Consider the following 14,816-nt stretch of genomic DNA (forward strand, 5'->3'; position numbering starts at 1 on the left):
TCAAGGTCTCTTCCATGTACCACCAAACAGCCAATAGCATTTGCCTAGAATTCTAACTAGATGGTTCCCCAACATAATTTGTTGATGATACATTTGCAAAACGATTGCGAAGATCCACACTGAAGCTGACAATGCCTCCCCCTTGTCTCAAAAGAGCAGAAGGAAAATTAAATTCATTTGCCGGAGACACTAGGATAAACAACAGGGAAGAAGAAAAGTAGTTTACCTCGTTTTCTAGCTAGAATGACTGGCTTTGGCTGCAGCATAGCCCACTGTTTTAGGAAGGGAGACAGCTGAAGACAATAAGTGTATTTCCTATCAAGTAAATGTTGATTGCTTCAAACGTTGGAAGAAAAGGCATGGGAGACAACAGAAGGGGAAGCTAATTAAATTTTCACATGGGAAAGGAAAATGCCATAGGAATTTTTAAACCTGGGCTGACCCCAGAGGGCAGCTTTTGTTGGAGAAGCTGCCTCATAAACTGTCCCCACAATTCCCAGGACAAACTGGCTGGACAGACAGTCATGTTGAAAACAAAAAGAGAGAGAGAGAGAGAGAGACAAAATGGATGCTTACCTTCCCGTATCTGGATGCAAAAGTCCCCGTGAGTAAGGAGTGAAAAATAATTATTGTCTCATCCAAGTCCCACACGAACACACGCTGTGATGAAAGAGAGGAAGAGAATGGAGACAAATGGACTCACTTGCATCTGACTTAATGTCTGCAGAAATTCATTCCTTTGGAGGAAAAGAAGTCTTGAAAAACATTATCTTTAGGTTACAAAACATGTAACTCACTGATGTGTCATGAATCCCCATCCAACCTTATCTGTGTCATGTGTATTCAGATGCCCAGTTTTTGGGCTCTTATCAACTCAAAAGATGTCAGAATTAAGAAGTCTGTCCTTGCCTTCCATATAAAAGCTCAACAAGGAGAATTCAGGCCAAAATCAACAACAAAAATCATACAACTGGTTTTACAAAATGAAATACTACCATTTTAAATTCACTGTTCACCATACACTCAACTATTTCTGTTTTTAGCAAGTCTGGTGATCACCTCTATAATTCTAAGTAACATATTTATACCCTGACTTACTGATTTTTCAACTTGAGACAATATCTTTTGACTGGGCCGTCTTAAAAGATGAGGGTTTAGCTCATGGAAATCTCTGTTCTTTCTCTGGAAACTTACATTTTTCTCATATGTGCATCCTTCTATTCCAATTCTCCTTGGACATTCTCCCTTGGTTAAAAAGGTAAACAAATATGGAGCTATAGATATAGGAGTCCCTACCTTTTCCCATACATCCTCCCCCTCTAATGTCTATCAGCTGCAGCTTTACTTTTGTATAGTCAATGAGGATAAACTGGTTTGTACATTGGTTTTATAACTAAGGCTAAATTTTCTGCACTCTGCCTATGTTAACTTTAAAAGTTGGTAATTAGTAATATACATTTACATTTTGTGATTATTGTTTACTACAGAGCCAAGTAATATGCTAAGATTGCATTGTCTTCTCTATGTGTCCAATGTCATATCCCCAGATCAACTTTAAGAAGAGTGCCCCTACCATTGTATGCATTATCTTTACTTGTACCCCATCATAATTAAAATCATGTCATATCTCAGTTTGTTCATATATGTATCATACCTGTCTGGTGTAACTGTTTTGTTTTTGTCAGAATTTATTTTTTTTTTCTTGTTTGCAACAATGTACCTTCATTAGAATGTCAAATTCAGCCACACACTCTATATTGGAGATGTCTATCCTCAGCGATAGAAAGCTCCCATGTGGACTGGATCATTTTTAGGCTTGCTGCAGACTTCCCTTCATTGTATTTCTGGGTTGGATCCACTGTTTTCTGGATCCTAAGTTTCTTTTCCTTGGTTTTCTTCCTTGTTTTGCTTGAGTACATCCTTAAGTTGCTTTTCCTGAAATGGTACACGGAAAGTAATCTTCCTGAATTCTTGAATATCTGATGATATCTTTTTTTTTTCTCTATAGTTTCTCCGGGTACAGAATTCCAATCGGAAAACAATATCCTCTAGATCTTTGAAAGAATTCTTTCATCATTATTTTTTAAGTGTCCAGGGCCACTGATGAGAAATCTGGTATTTCACTGTTCCTCAGTCCTTGTAGGTCTTACTTTTTTTTCTTTCTAGAATTTTAAAGGATCTTTTCTTTATACTTGGTATCCTCAAATTCCATGAGGGTATATCTGGGTATGGTCTTTTTTTTAATGAATTCTGTTTGGCACTTGAGCATTTTCAAACCAATGACTTGTATCTTTCTATAGATCTGAAAATTTTTATTTTCTTATTTCTTTTAATAATTTCCTCCCATCTTTTCTACTGTTTTCTTTCTGTGAAATTCCCAATAGTCAAATCAAACCTTTTGGGTTGATATTGCCTTTCCTTGTACACAATATTTTAAAATAAATCTGTCTTTTTAATCAATGTTCTGGGAGATTTCTTAAACTTTCTCTTACAACCCTTATTTAATTTTTGATTTTTGCAGTAATTAAAAAATTTCCAATAACTTTTTTTTCCAAGTGTTCCTTTCCCAGTAGCCTCCACTTCTTATTTTACAGATGCAAGATCCTGAGTTTTTATAAGAAAACCAGTTAGAATTTTCCTAAGTTAGTTTATATTTCTTAAATTACTTTGCTTCTAACGTATCCCATTTATTTATCTTGGCTTTTTTTTTTAAATTAATTAATTAATTTATTTTTTTTTGAGACAGGGCCTCACTGTGTACTGTGGCATAATCATCACTCACTGTAGCCTAGACCTCTCCAAGCTCAAGTGATCCTCCCACCTCAGTCTCCTGAGTAGTGGGACTACAGGCATGTGGCACCATGCCTGGCTAATTTTTGATTTTTTTTTTGTAGAGACAGGGTCTCGCTATGTTGCCCAGGCTGTTCTTGAATTCCTGAATGTAAGAGATCCTCCCCACTTGGCCTCCCACAGTGCTGGCATGGTGAGCCACCATGCCTGGCTAATCTTGTTCTTTATTTTTCATACTGTTGATTTTCTTTATTTTTCTGGTGATCCTTATTTTCAAGGACAAAGGACTCGACTATCTCTGTAGCTGGTGTTGAGAAGGGGAGGCAAATGTCTCCTCCCCAATCTGCAATCTTGGATGGGCCACCTTTTAAAACTCTCTGGAGGTCAATGGCTGTGTTAACACAATGGCATTTGCCATGCCTTTGAAAGTTAAGAGAAATATCTAGAATGAAAAAGGTATTAGCATCCCAGATTCTCTAGTACAGGAATTTCTGAAGCAATTAGTAAGGCTAAGTATTATTTCATAAATCTTTTGGACCAGGTATATTTATGTGCATATATGTGCTGGGACATCATAGTAAGTATATTTCTTATTATGGGTCATGGTAAAAATGTTTGAAAATCAGTGTTTGAGGAGACTTTCTGAGATTCAAATATGCCAAGTCCTAACTTATCTGAATTCACTGAGGTTGAACTTAGAAAATTAAATTTAGAAATTTCAGTAATAGAATTTTTAAAAATCAGCAAATATTTTCAAATTTAGTGTAGGCTCCCTTACTTTAGCCATTAAATCCCTTCTGAAAAAATCCATCCCTTTCTCCCACTACCTCACCATCCTGGATTCTGAGTGGGTAAGTTCCTGGTGGCCATTCTGCAGGTGACACTATTCCCTAGGCCATCATGGTGCAGACCAGGGTGCGTCCTTAACCCTGGGTGGGTCAGAGACCTTTTTTTTGCAATTTAAAATTGGGGCTAGGAAGAAAGTAATTGTCTTTTGGGGAGCGCTATTGGTGGCCAAGTTTAGCCATGTGATCTGAAGGGGAGACAAGGGCAGTGTAAGGTACATGGACGTGCTTTGGTCAAGGACTAGGCTGAGACGGATATCCAGGCCTGCGTGACTCAGCGAGTTTGGTGCGCAGGCACACACCTCCGCTTGTTAAATAACCTGTTTGTGTGCGTTCATACTTGGCTTGCAGTCACTATTGCCTGTAGAAGATATAATTGCCCTGCTGACACTGTACACAGAGCATGGCTCTTGGCTCAGCTTGGCTCAATGTGGCTCTTGCGCAGGCGCTGGTGCCCAGAGAGGGAAGGAAGCTACTGGCCCCTGTAAGGGAGAATGACTGTCTTGCAGATGGACAGAGGGGAGCCACGGCACAGCTTGCCATGCTTAAGAGCTGCTTAAGAGCCAAAGCAGATAGCCGAGATAAATAAAGGTGGACAGTGTGAGAGAGCTAATGTGAGAAAGCTGCTGATGACAAAGCTGCTAAATAAAACTACATTTCACCTGCCTACGGCCCCGAGTGTGCTTTCTGCCCATCCACCCACTCCCCTTGGACTTCAGCATGGGCTGGACCCAGACCCTGGGACCTGACAGGCAGTCTGCAGAGACAAGAACAGAGGGTGAAAGATACAAAGAAACACTTTACCAGGACCTGGTTTCATTGGGAGCAGAGGGAGAGGAGGAGTGAGGAGGCCCAGAGGAGAGCTGTGTCCAGTAACTAGTGCATGAGGGCACTGCCAGGACACTATGATTTGGGAGTTCTGTCACCTTCACTGTGGCACGTGGGAAGAGAAGAAATACATGCAGTTTCTTGCCCCTGTCGCCCTGGCTGATTCCAGTGCCTCGCTGATACTCTACTTTACTTCTGCCCTTAAGTTCTAAGAGAGGCCCTGCATCCTTAAAACAAATTCTGCTTTTTCACCTAAGCAGCTCAAGTTGGTCCCTGGCACGTGCAGCTGAAGGATTTTAACTAATACGTGCTCAGAATTTTCCTCCTTTCCACTTCTACATAATTTCTCTCCCGTGGGCTTCAGTCATTAGCAAAACAGCCAAAGACTTAAGAGGTGTGACCCAAGCAAACCCTCTATGATGACATTAAGCACAGAAGTGAAACACAGCTCACACCTTTTCAATAGTTCTTGCCCAGTGGTACTTATGCTGAAATCGAGAAGCAGATGTTTCCAGAATAATATCACCCTATAATCCCTGACTTCCATGCCATAACCCTCTCCACCTCTTTCTCAGTTTAATGGGAAAATCTCTCTCTGCCCCTGCCGTTTCCCTACGGAGAGCAGAAAACATGTTAGGTGACTGAATGATTTTCTTGGGGGGATGAAATATTATGTATGTGTGACTGTGTTTTCGAAGCTCTGCAACTTCAAGCTGGTAGGACATCCTAGGAGTATGGGAAGGCAGACAGCAAGTACAACCTGACGCCAATACATTTTCTTTCAGCATTTTGCAAAGGCCTAAACCCACTGAAGGGACTGTGCAAAAATCTCTATTTGGGGGAAGAATGGAGTTTTAAGAATAAGGCAAAAGGCAAGAACAGAATTCCCTGGACTGAGAATGGCCCCAGGAACAGTGGGAACACTTGCTCTGCACCAGGTCTCTAGCATGGATCAAGGCTGCTGGTAGACCTCAGGAGGCTGACCAAGTATAGGGCACCAAGCATGATGTTCAGGATATTTAATACCTTCCAGGGTGATCAGAACCCACCCCAGCTATAAACAACTGCTACAGGTGAACTAGGGGCCACTGGCTAAATATCAAATGCCCTGGACATGCTGAAGTCAGCATGTGTTGCTTGGAGGCCCCGGTCCCCACCCCTAGCTTCTATCCTCAGGGCTTCTGATAAGAGCATCCTAGTTTTCCTTCCCCATTGTGTGCTATTTTGGTGGGGCTGTCAATTAAGGGGCAAGTATAAGACCCAAGCTAGGCCATTGGGATGCTGTCTCCTTGGAATCGGACACTGAAGGACACGGCATGCACTCTAAAATAGTTTGTTTTCTGGCATTCCTAGATTTCTCAACAATGTCTTTGTTACTTTCTTTCTAAACTTGGTTTTATGGCCTCCTCTCATTGTCCTTTCCTAGTAAATTCATTTTTGCTTAAGTAACCAGAACTGGTTTCTTTTTTCTTTCTTCTGTTTTTTCTTTTTTTTTTCTGAGATAGGGTCTCAATCTGTCACCCAGGCTGGAGTGCAGTGGTGTGGTCATGGCTCACTGCAGCCTCCACCTCCTGGGCTCAATCCATCCTCCCACCTCAACCTCCTGAGTAGCTAGGACTACAGGTGTATGTCACCATGCCTGGCTAATTTTTTGTTTGTTTGTTTTTTGTAGAGATGGTATTTTGCCATGTTGCCCAGGCTGGTCTCAAATTCCTGGACTCAAGCAATCTGCCCACCTTGGCATCCCAAAGTGGTAAAGGTTCCAGGTGTGAGCCACTGTGCTGGGCCCGGAACTGGTTTCTGTTGCTTGCAACCAAAGAACTGTAGCGAATATTTCAAGGTTCTCAGGCTCAACAAGGATTTCCATACCCATTGTATAGCATGGAAACACCAGAGAGTGGCTGGACTTTTAGTGATGACTGCAGGCTTTGACAGTGAAGGCAGCAGTGGCCACCCAGCCACACTGGACGTCAGAGGCTGGTCTGGTTTCTGAGACCACTTGACCTCCTGGATTCTCATATAGTCCTGGGAGTGGAAGGTCCCTAATGATGAAATGAAATTTCTTATCATCGGGTGGGGTGGGAACTCAGCGTTAAAATTACATTGCTTTTTAAGGAAATGACAAAGATGATACTTCTCAGTGTGTCTGAGTTTGTGGCTGAGCATTGCAGCTGCCCCATAAAGTATACAGATTATAAATAGGGATGTGACTCTGGTGCACTTGAATTGCCTGGCACTGACAACCCTACCAAGACACCCAGCACACTCAGGCCAGCAACTGACCGCCTTTCTTCTTTCTTTCTTTCTTTTTTTAATTTTTTTTTGAGACGGAGTCTCACTCTGTTGCCCAGGTTGGAGTGCAGTGGCGTGACCTCGGCTCACTGCAAGCTCCGCCTCCTGGGTTCATGTCATTCTCCTGCCTCAGCCTCCCGAGTAGCTGGGACTACAGGCACCCGCCACTATGTCTGGCTAATTTTTTGTATTTTTAGTAGAGATGGGGTTTCACCGTGTTAGCCGGGATGGTCTCGATCTCCTGACCTCATGATCCGCTCGCCTCGGCCTCCCAAAGTGCTGGGATTACAGGCTTGAGCCACCGTGCCCGGCCCTGACTGCCTTTTTCAAAGAAGCATAAACCGCTGAGTTTGCTTATTTTCCTCCCTTGATAAGACAATAGTAGCTTACTTCTGGTTTTGGGGCATCCATTTTGCCTATTTCTACTGGTACCCTCCCCTAGGCATGCTGTTTTGTTTTTGGTAAAATGTCAGTACCCGGCCAGTAATACTACACTTGCATAACAAATGAGAAGTATAGAGATCTAATGTGCAACACAAGAATTAGAGTTGATAAAGTTTTATTGTATTAGGGATTTTTGTTAAATAAGTAGATTTTAGCTGCTTTTGTCAGACAGAAAAAGTAACTCTGTGAGATGGGAGACTTGGTAATCTGTTTCATGATGATTATTATCTTACTATCTGTATGTATCCTATAGCATTCTGTTGAAAACCTCATGTACGCCTGATTAAAAAAAAAAAAAAGTCTGGGTGTGGTGGCTCACTCCTGTAATCTCAGCACTTTGGGAGGCTGAGGTGGGTAGGTCAGTTGAGGAGGGCAGGAGTTCAAGACCCGCCTGGCCAATATGGTAAAACCTCATCTCTACTAAAAATACAAAAATTAGCTGAGCATGGTGGTGTGTGCCTGTAATCTCAGCTATTCAGGAGGCTGAGGCAAGAGAATCGCTTGAACCTGGGAGGTGGAGGTTGCAGTGAGCCGAGATTGCGCCACGGCACTCGAGCCTGGGTGACAGAGCGAGACTCCGCTTCAAAAAAAGAAAAAAAAAAAAAAAAAGACTGGAGCATCCGTGACCACTAGTTCTCAGCCTCAGCTGTACATGGGAATCACCCAGGGAGTTTTAAAAACAGTGAAGCCTGGCCTCCACCCTCAGGGAATTGGATTTAATTGGTCTGAGGTCCAGCTTGATAATGAAGGTTTCTCAAAGGCCCCATGTGACTGTCGTGTGCAGCCCAGGTTGAGAGCCCTTTCTGAGAAGTCAGAATTCCAGAAATAGAGGCCCACTCATTTGAGCCAGCCTCCACACAGATCAATTTCTAAAGCCTATTGAGTCCCCATGGAGAACGTTTAAAACTCCCCTCCGCCCCCTGGTTCCTCCAGTGAGTCTTTTCAATTGGTCTGGGATGCTGCCAGGGTACCTGTTTTTTAAAGAGCATCCCAGATGATTCTGCTGTGTAACCAGGGTAGAGACCCACTCTAACCCAGCTGGAAGGTCGGAGGCCCATTCTCGTCTTTATCAGGGACTCTCAGAGCGTGGTCCTCAACCCAGAGCATCAAAATCACCTGGGGGCTTGTTAGAAACAAAAATTCTCATGCTCTGCCCCAGATCTACTGAACTGGAAACTCTAGGGCTGAGGCCCAGCAATCCCCGATTTCAAATGCACCACCCCCCAGGTGATTCTGACGCTGCTTCAGTTTGAGAACTGCTCTTCTGTCCTGGCCCCAGGGCTATCTGCTTGGACAACCTCATGCTTCCCTGCTCGTGCTCTGTAAACACAAAGGGCGATTCTCCCCCATGTACTTGGAGAAAACTCTGTCTCCACTCTTGTTCGGGCCTCAGATGGAGATTACATTCACCAAGTCACACACAGTCCCTTTGGATTACCTCAATCTCATTGTCTCCTGCCGGGGATGGGTCACTGCTCCTCTTAGACCGGCCTCGGAGCTTCCCGTCGGAGGCCCGGTGCGGCCTGTCTGTGTCTCCCTCTTTCGCTGGCGTGGAAGGTCCGTTGTGTGCGTTGTATTCACCTAGGGTAAGAAGGGGAATCATGGACAAATCAGAAGCTTTGCTGGGTGTCTCTTCCTGGGAAATATCCCACCAGCTTCATCTAGCTCCAGAGCACTGGATTCCAAGGCAGCACCAGAGGCAAAGACCGCATAGGATGGAAACTTCTTGCAAGTGCCTTAAATTGCCCATTGGTGACCTTCATTATCTTTCATCCATCCAACAGACACTTGGTCGGCGGGCACAGCTCCAGGCAGTGGGATTATGTCCTGGTTCTCACAGCGCTTCAACATTAGTTGAGAGGAGAGAGCCATCAGACACATCAACAAGCAAGCATATACCAAGCCTGGGAGGGAAATGTGCCACAGAAAATTCACAAGTCAGGGGGCCTGGTGTGGTGGCTCACGCCTGTAATCCCAGCACCTCCAAGGTGAGAGGATCGCTTGATTGCTTTGAGACCAGCCTGGGCAACATAGCAAGACTCTGTCTCTACAAAGTATAGAAAAGTTGACCTAGTGTGGTGGTGCATGCCTATAGTCCCAGCAACTCGGGAGGCAGAGTAGGAGGGTCACTTGAGCCCAGGAGTGAGAGGTTGCAGTGAGCTATGATAGCGCCACTGCACTCCAGCCTGGACGACAGAGCGAGGCCTCGTCTCTAAAATCAACCAAACGAGTATTCAGTCAATCAGCATGGGGCAGCGGGGAGTGCTGAGAGGTGACTCATTTATATGGGGCTAGTCAGGGAAGGCCTCATGCAGGGAGTAAGGGAGGGGCCACTGGGGGCTGTAATGATGGAGGAGTTACGCATTTACCACTCTCTAAATCTGAAAACCTGAGAATGCCTAGACGAACAGGAGGGCAACACATATTTATCTGTAGCTGAGCATTACACTCTTCTACCTTTAGAAGACTCTTCTCTTTCTGCCCCAGAGGTAAATGGGGGCTGCATGGGAAGGATCCTCTACCTTCCTCTCCCTACTGGGCTCCCTCCATTCTCTATTTTTTTTTTTTTTTTTTGAGACGGAGTCTTGCTCTGTCGCTCAGGTTGGAGTGCAATGGCGTGATCCCGGCTCACTGCAACCTCTGCCTCCTGGGTTCAGCAATTCTCCTGCCCCAGCCTCCCAAGTAGCTGGGATTATAGGCGCCCACCACCATGCCCAGCTAATTTTTGTATTTTTGGTAGAGACAGTGAGACGAGGTTTCACCATGTTGGTCATGCTGGTCTCGAACTCCTGACCTCAGGTGATCTACCTTGGTGCCTCGGCCTCCCAAAGTGCTGGGATTACAGGTGTAAGCCACTGTGTCCCACCCCTTCTTTATTAAATGCAAGCCTTTTAAGTTTTACCCGCTGAGAGATCTGTCAATCGGAGAAGTAAATGAGATTATAGGCGAGAGCATCTAGCCCAGGCCTGGCAGTTAGGAGGCAGCTTGAATGGAGTTCTGGCTGGACTCGACCCACAGATATGTGTGGATTAGTAAGAGATGCAGCACAGAATGTGGGCCCTTGCGGCTTCTCACTTCGGGGTGCTCCCAGGTGTGGCTCCACTGAGAGGCTGTCACACTTGTGCCCTCTGGCAATTGTCTAGTGGTCCCAAACAAGTGAAGCAGCACTGTCCCCGACCCAGGTCCCAAAGCCAGCATCAGAGCTGTGTTGCTGCTTAAGCTCAGATGTTTTAAATGCATGGCTTTGGATTGTACTTTACTACCCTTATTTAGTTAGTGAGAGAACTCAGGTTTAGTGAGGTGACTTACTGGCCCATGTGAGTCTGTAAATGAGTGGCAGAGCCAGAACTAAAACTTGGGCCTGTCCTTGTCACTAGAGAGTGACAGAATTGTAAAGCAGTGTGGAACCTTCCAGGACATCCCATCCCATTTTCTCACTTTACAGTTGCTTGGTTTAGCTCCCAAATGTGTCACACAGACGCCATCCTTCCTGCCCTAATTGCCAGTTCCTGGATCATCAGGGGAAAATGACTTTGTCTAAAAATACTTGGCTAGGGAGAATTTTTCTCTACCCTGAAAGAACTATTTCCCTTTAAAACCCAAGGGACTGAACTTTGTTTATTTAATATTTATAAAAGCTTCTTAGCAGACTAAGGACCTAATAGGACAAGACACGATTGCGCTGTCAGGATGGCTGGGCGTTTTCCCCCTCCCCAGAGCCTTCAGGATACAGCAGGAGAGATTCCCAAACACTGAGCGAGCAAAGACTTTCCTCTGGAAAAAGAATTTCTTCTCAATTCACAGATGCTGAAGAGCAATGTAAATAAGGTCTTTTCTGGTTCACTTGGTAGTTTAAGGCTACTGGGCTTAGAAAACATTTGTTGCCTCCCATTAAAACAGGCAAATATTAAAAAGAGGGGTAAATGCTAGTTATCTAAGAAATGTCTAAAATAAGGTCTGTGTGAAACCAATTTCGCAGGGGTTCCAAAAAAACAAACAAACAAACAAACAAAAAAACCAGGCCTTTACCCAAATGTACACATTCTTGAGAATGAGGAGTGATACGGTTTGGACTGTGTCCCTGCCCAAATCTCCTGTCGAATTGTAATGCTGAGTGTTGGAGGCAGGGCCTGGTAGGAGGTGACTGGATCATGGGCATGGAGTTCTCATGAATGGTTTAGCACCATCTCCCTCTCCCCTGGGTACTGCACAGTGAGTGAGTTCTCATGAGATCTGATTGTTTAAAAATGTGTGGCACCTCCCCCCGCCCTCTCCTTCTCCTGCTCTGGCTATGTAAGACGTGCCTGCTTCCCTTTTACTTTCTGCCATGATTGCAAATTTCCTGAGGCCTCCCCAGAAGCTAAGCAGATGCCAGCACCATACTTCCTGTACAGCCTGAGGAACGATGAGACAATTAAATCTCTTTTCTTTAGCTGGGATTACAGGCACACACCACCATACCTGGCTAATTTTTATATTTTTAGTAGAAATGGGGTTTCATCATGTTGGCCAGGTTGGTCTCAAACTCCTGACCTTAAGTGATCTGCCTGCCTTGGCCTCCCAAAGTGCTGGGATTATAGGAATGAGCCACTGTGCCCAGCCATTAAACCTCTTTTCTTTATAAATTACCCAGTCTCAGGTATTTCTTTATAGCAATGAGAGAACAGACTACTACAGAGTAAAAGTTCAGGGTCACAGTCAGAGATCCACAGGATACAGCAGTTTATGTAAACCTTTCTTGGAGTCATTTCATTCTTTTTCTTTCTCTCTTTTAATGTGTTTACTTATTTAACAGTGTTACTGAGGCACAATAGACATACAATAAACTAGACATATTTAGAGTACACAATTTCTGAAGTTTTGATGTATGTACACATCTGTGAAGCCATTGCCACAATCAACATAATAAACAAATCCAGCACCGCAATAATTTTCTTGTTATCTCTTTGAATAATCTCTTCCTCCAGTTCACCTCCCCAGGCAACCACTAATCTGCTTTCTTTCACTATAGACTTTAGTTTGAATTTTCTAGAGGTTTAAAAAATTGGAATCACATAGTACATATTCTTTTTTTCTGGCTTGTTTTGGTCAGCATAATTGCTTTGAGATTCAGTACATGTGGTGTTTATTGATACTTCATTTCTTTCTTTTTTTTTTTTTTTGAGACAGAGTCTCCCTCTATTTCCAGGCTAGAGTGCAGTGGTGAGATCTTGGCTCACTGCAATCTCCGCCTCCCGGATTCAAGTGATTCTCTTGCCTCAGCCTCCTGAGTAGCTGGGATTACAGGCACGTGCCACCATGCCCAGCTAATTTTTGTATTTTTAGTAGAGACAGGGTTTCACCATATTGGCCAGGATGGTCTCGATCTCTCGACCTCATGATCCGCCTACCTCGGTCTCCCAAAGTGCTGGGATTACAGGCATGAGCCACCGTGCCCAGCCCAATATTTCATTTCTATTGCTGATTACTATTCGATTGTATGGATATATCAGAATTTGTTTATCCATTCACCTGTGGGTGGACATTTGGGTTGATCCTAGTTTTCAGTTCTAATAAGGCTGCTATGAACATTAATTCACATATTGTTCTACATGTAAGCATTTTTATCAAGCAAGCTTTCTAGGTCATATAATAAGTAGCATTTAAGTTTTTAAAAAATGGATAGGGCCAGGCGTGGTGGTTCATGCCTGTAATCCTAGCACTTTGGGAGGTCAAGGTGAGAGGATTGCTTGACCCTGGGAGTTTGAGACCAGCCTGGGCAACATAATGAGACCCCATCTCTCCAAAAAATACAAAAATTAGCTGGGTGTGGTGGCACATGCCTGTAGTCCCAGCTACTCAGGAGGCTGAGGCCAGAGGATCACTTGAGCCCAGGAGGTCGAGGCTACAGTGAGCTATGATCACACCATTGCACTCCAGCCTGGGTAACAGAGGGAGACCCTGCCTAAAAAAAAAAAAAAAAAAAAAAAGAGAGATGATTTATTTTCCATAGTGGTTGTACCATTTTACATTCTACCAGCAGTGGATGAGAGTTCTGGTTGCTCCACATCCTTGCCAGCCCTTGGTATGGTCAGTCTTTGTGATTAAAGCCATTCCAGTGGGTACGTAGTGGTGTCTCATTGTAAACTTAATTTGCATTTCTCTAATGATTAATGATGTTTGGCATCTGAATCATGTGCTTTTGGCCATCCTTATATCTTCTTTGGTGAGGCATCTATCATCTGTTTAAATAGTTTGGCCATTTCTTTATTTTTATTTCTTTATATTTTGAGACAGGGTCTCACTGTGTTGCCCAGGCTGAAGTGTAGTGGCACAATTATAGCTCCCTTAGTGTCAATGTCCCAGACTCACACGATCCTCCTGCCTCAGCCTCCTGAGTAGCTGGGACTACAAGCCTGCACCACAACACCTGTCTAATTTTTGTATTTTTTACACAGACAGGGTTTCCCCATGTTGCCCAGGCTGGTCTTGAACTTTTGGGCTCAAGCACCTTGGCCTCCCAAAGTGCTGGCATTACAGGTGTGAGCCACCACACAGAGCCTGCCCATTTCCTTTTCTTTTCTTCTTCTTTTTTTTTTTTTGGAGACAGAGTCTCACTCTGTCACCCAGGCTAGAGTGCAGTGGTGCAATTCCAGCTCACTGCAACCTCCGCCTCCTGGGTTCAAGCAATTCTCCTGACTCGGCCTCCCGAGCAGCTGGGATTACAGGCACATGCCACCACACCCAGCTAATTTTGTATTTTTTAGTAGAGACGGGGTTTCACCATGTTAGCCAGGCTGATCTCAAATTCCTGACCTCAGGTGATCTGCCTGCCTCGGCCTCCCAAAGTGCTGGGATTACAGGCATGAGCCACTGTACCCGGTGTTGCCCATTTCTTTATCAGATTGTTTGCTTTCTTATTATTGGGGTTTGAGCACTCCTTCTATATTCTGAGTACACATGCTTTATTAGAGATATGCCTTGCAATTATTTTCTCCTGGACCATGGATTTCTTTTCATTCTCTGAACAGTTCTAAATTTGTATGAAGTCCAGTTTATATTCTTTTTTTCTTTTTGGATCATATTTTTGGTGTTAGGTATGAGAAATCTTTGCCTAAATCGAAGTCACAAAACTGTCTTCTATGTTTTCTTGTAGAAGATTACAGTTTTATATTTAACTCTATGATCTATTTTGCATTTTTTTGTGTGTGTCATGTGAGGTATGAAGTATAGATATTCAGTTGTTCCAGTATTTTTTTTTGTTTTTTTGAGACGGACTCTTGCTCTGTCATCCAGGCTGGAGTGCAGTGGCCTGATCTTGGCTCACCGCAACCTCTGCCTCTCAGGTTCAAGGGATTCTCCTGCCTCAGCCTCCCAAGTAGCTGGGATTACAGGTGTGTGCCACCATGCCTGGCTATTTTGTATTTTTAGTAGAGACAGGGTTCCACCATGTTGGCCAGGTTGGTCTTGAACTCCTGACCTCAGGTGACCCACCTGCCATGGCCTCCTGTCCCACCCCTTCTTTATTAAATGCAAGCCTTTCAAGTTTTACCCGCTGAGAGATCTGTCAATCGGAGAAGTAAATGAGATTATAGGCGAGAGCATCTAGCCCAGGCCTGGCAGTTAGGAGGCAGCTTG

General features: G+C 44.1%; 1 protein-coding gene across 1 annotated transcript in view; it reads right to left on the minus strand.

The window, feature by feature from the left end:
* Positions 1–14,816, minus strand: part of EYA2 (EYA transcriptional coactivator and phosphatase 2) — a 229,198-nt gene that overhangs the window by 91,513 nt on the left and 122,869 nt on the right. The window contains exons 8-9 of the mRNA XM_011983749.1: positions 8,638–8,780; positions 577–660 (exon numbers count right to left, since the gene is read on the minus strand). Coding sequence (XP_011839139.1) covers positions 577–660; positions 8,638–8,780 — 227 coding nt within the window. The remainder of the gene's footprint in view (positions 1–576; positions 661–8,637; positions 8,781–14,816) is intronic.

This window comes from Mandrillus leucophaeus, unplaced genomic scaffold, assembly GCF_000951045.1.
Source record: "Mandrillus leucophaeus isolate KB7577 unplaced genomic scaffold, Mleu.le_1.0 Scaffold255, whole genome shotgun sequence".
NCBI lineage: Eukaryota > Metazoa > Chordata > Mammalia > Primates > Cercopithecidae > Mandrillus > Mandrillus leucophaeus.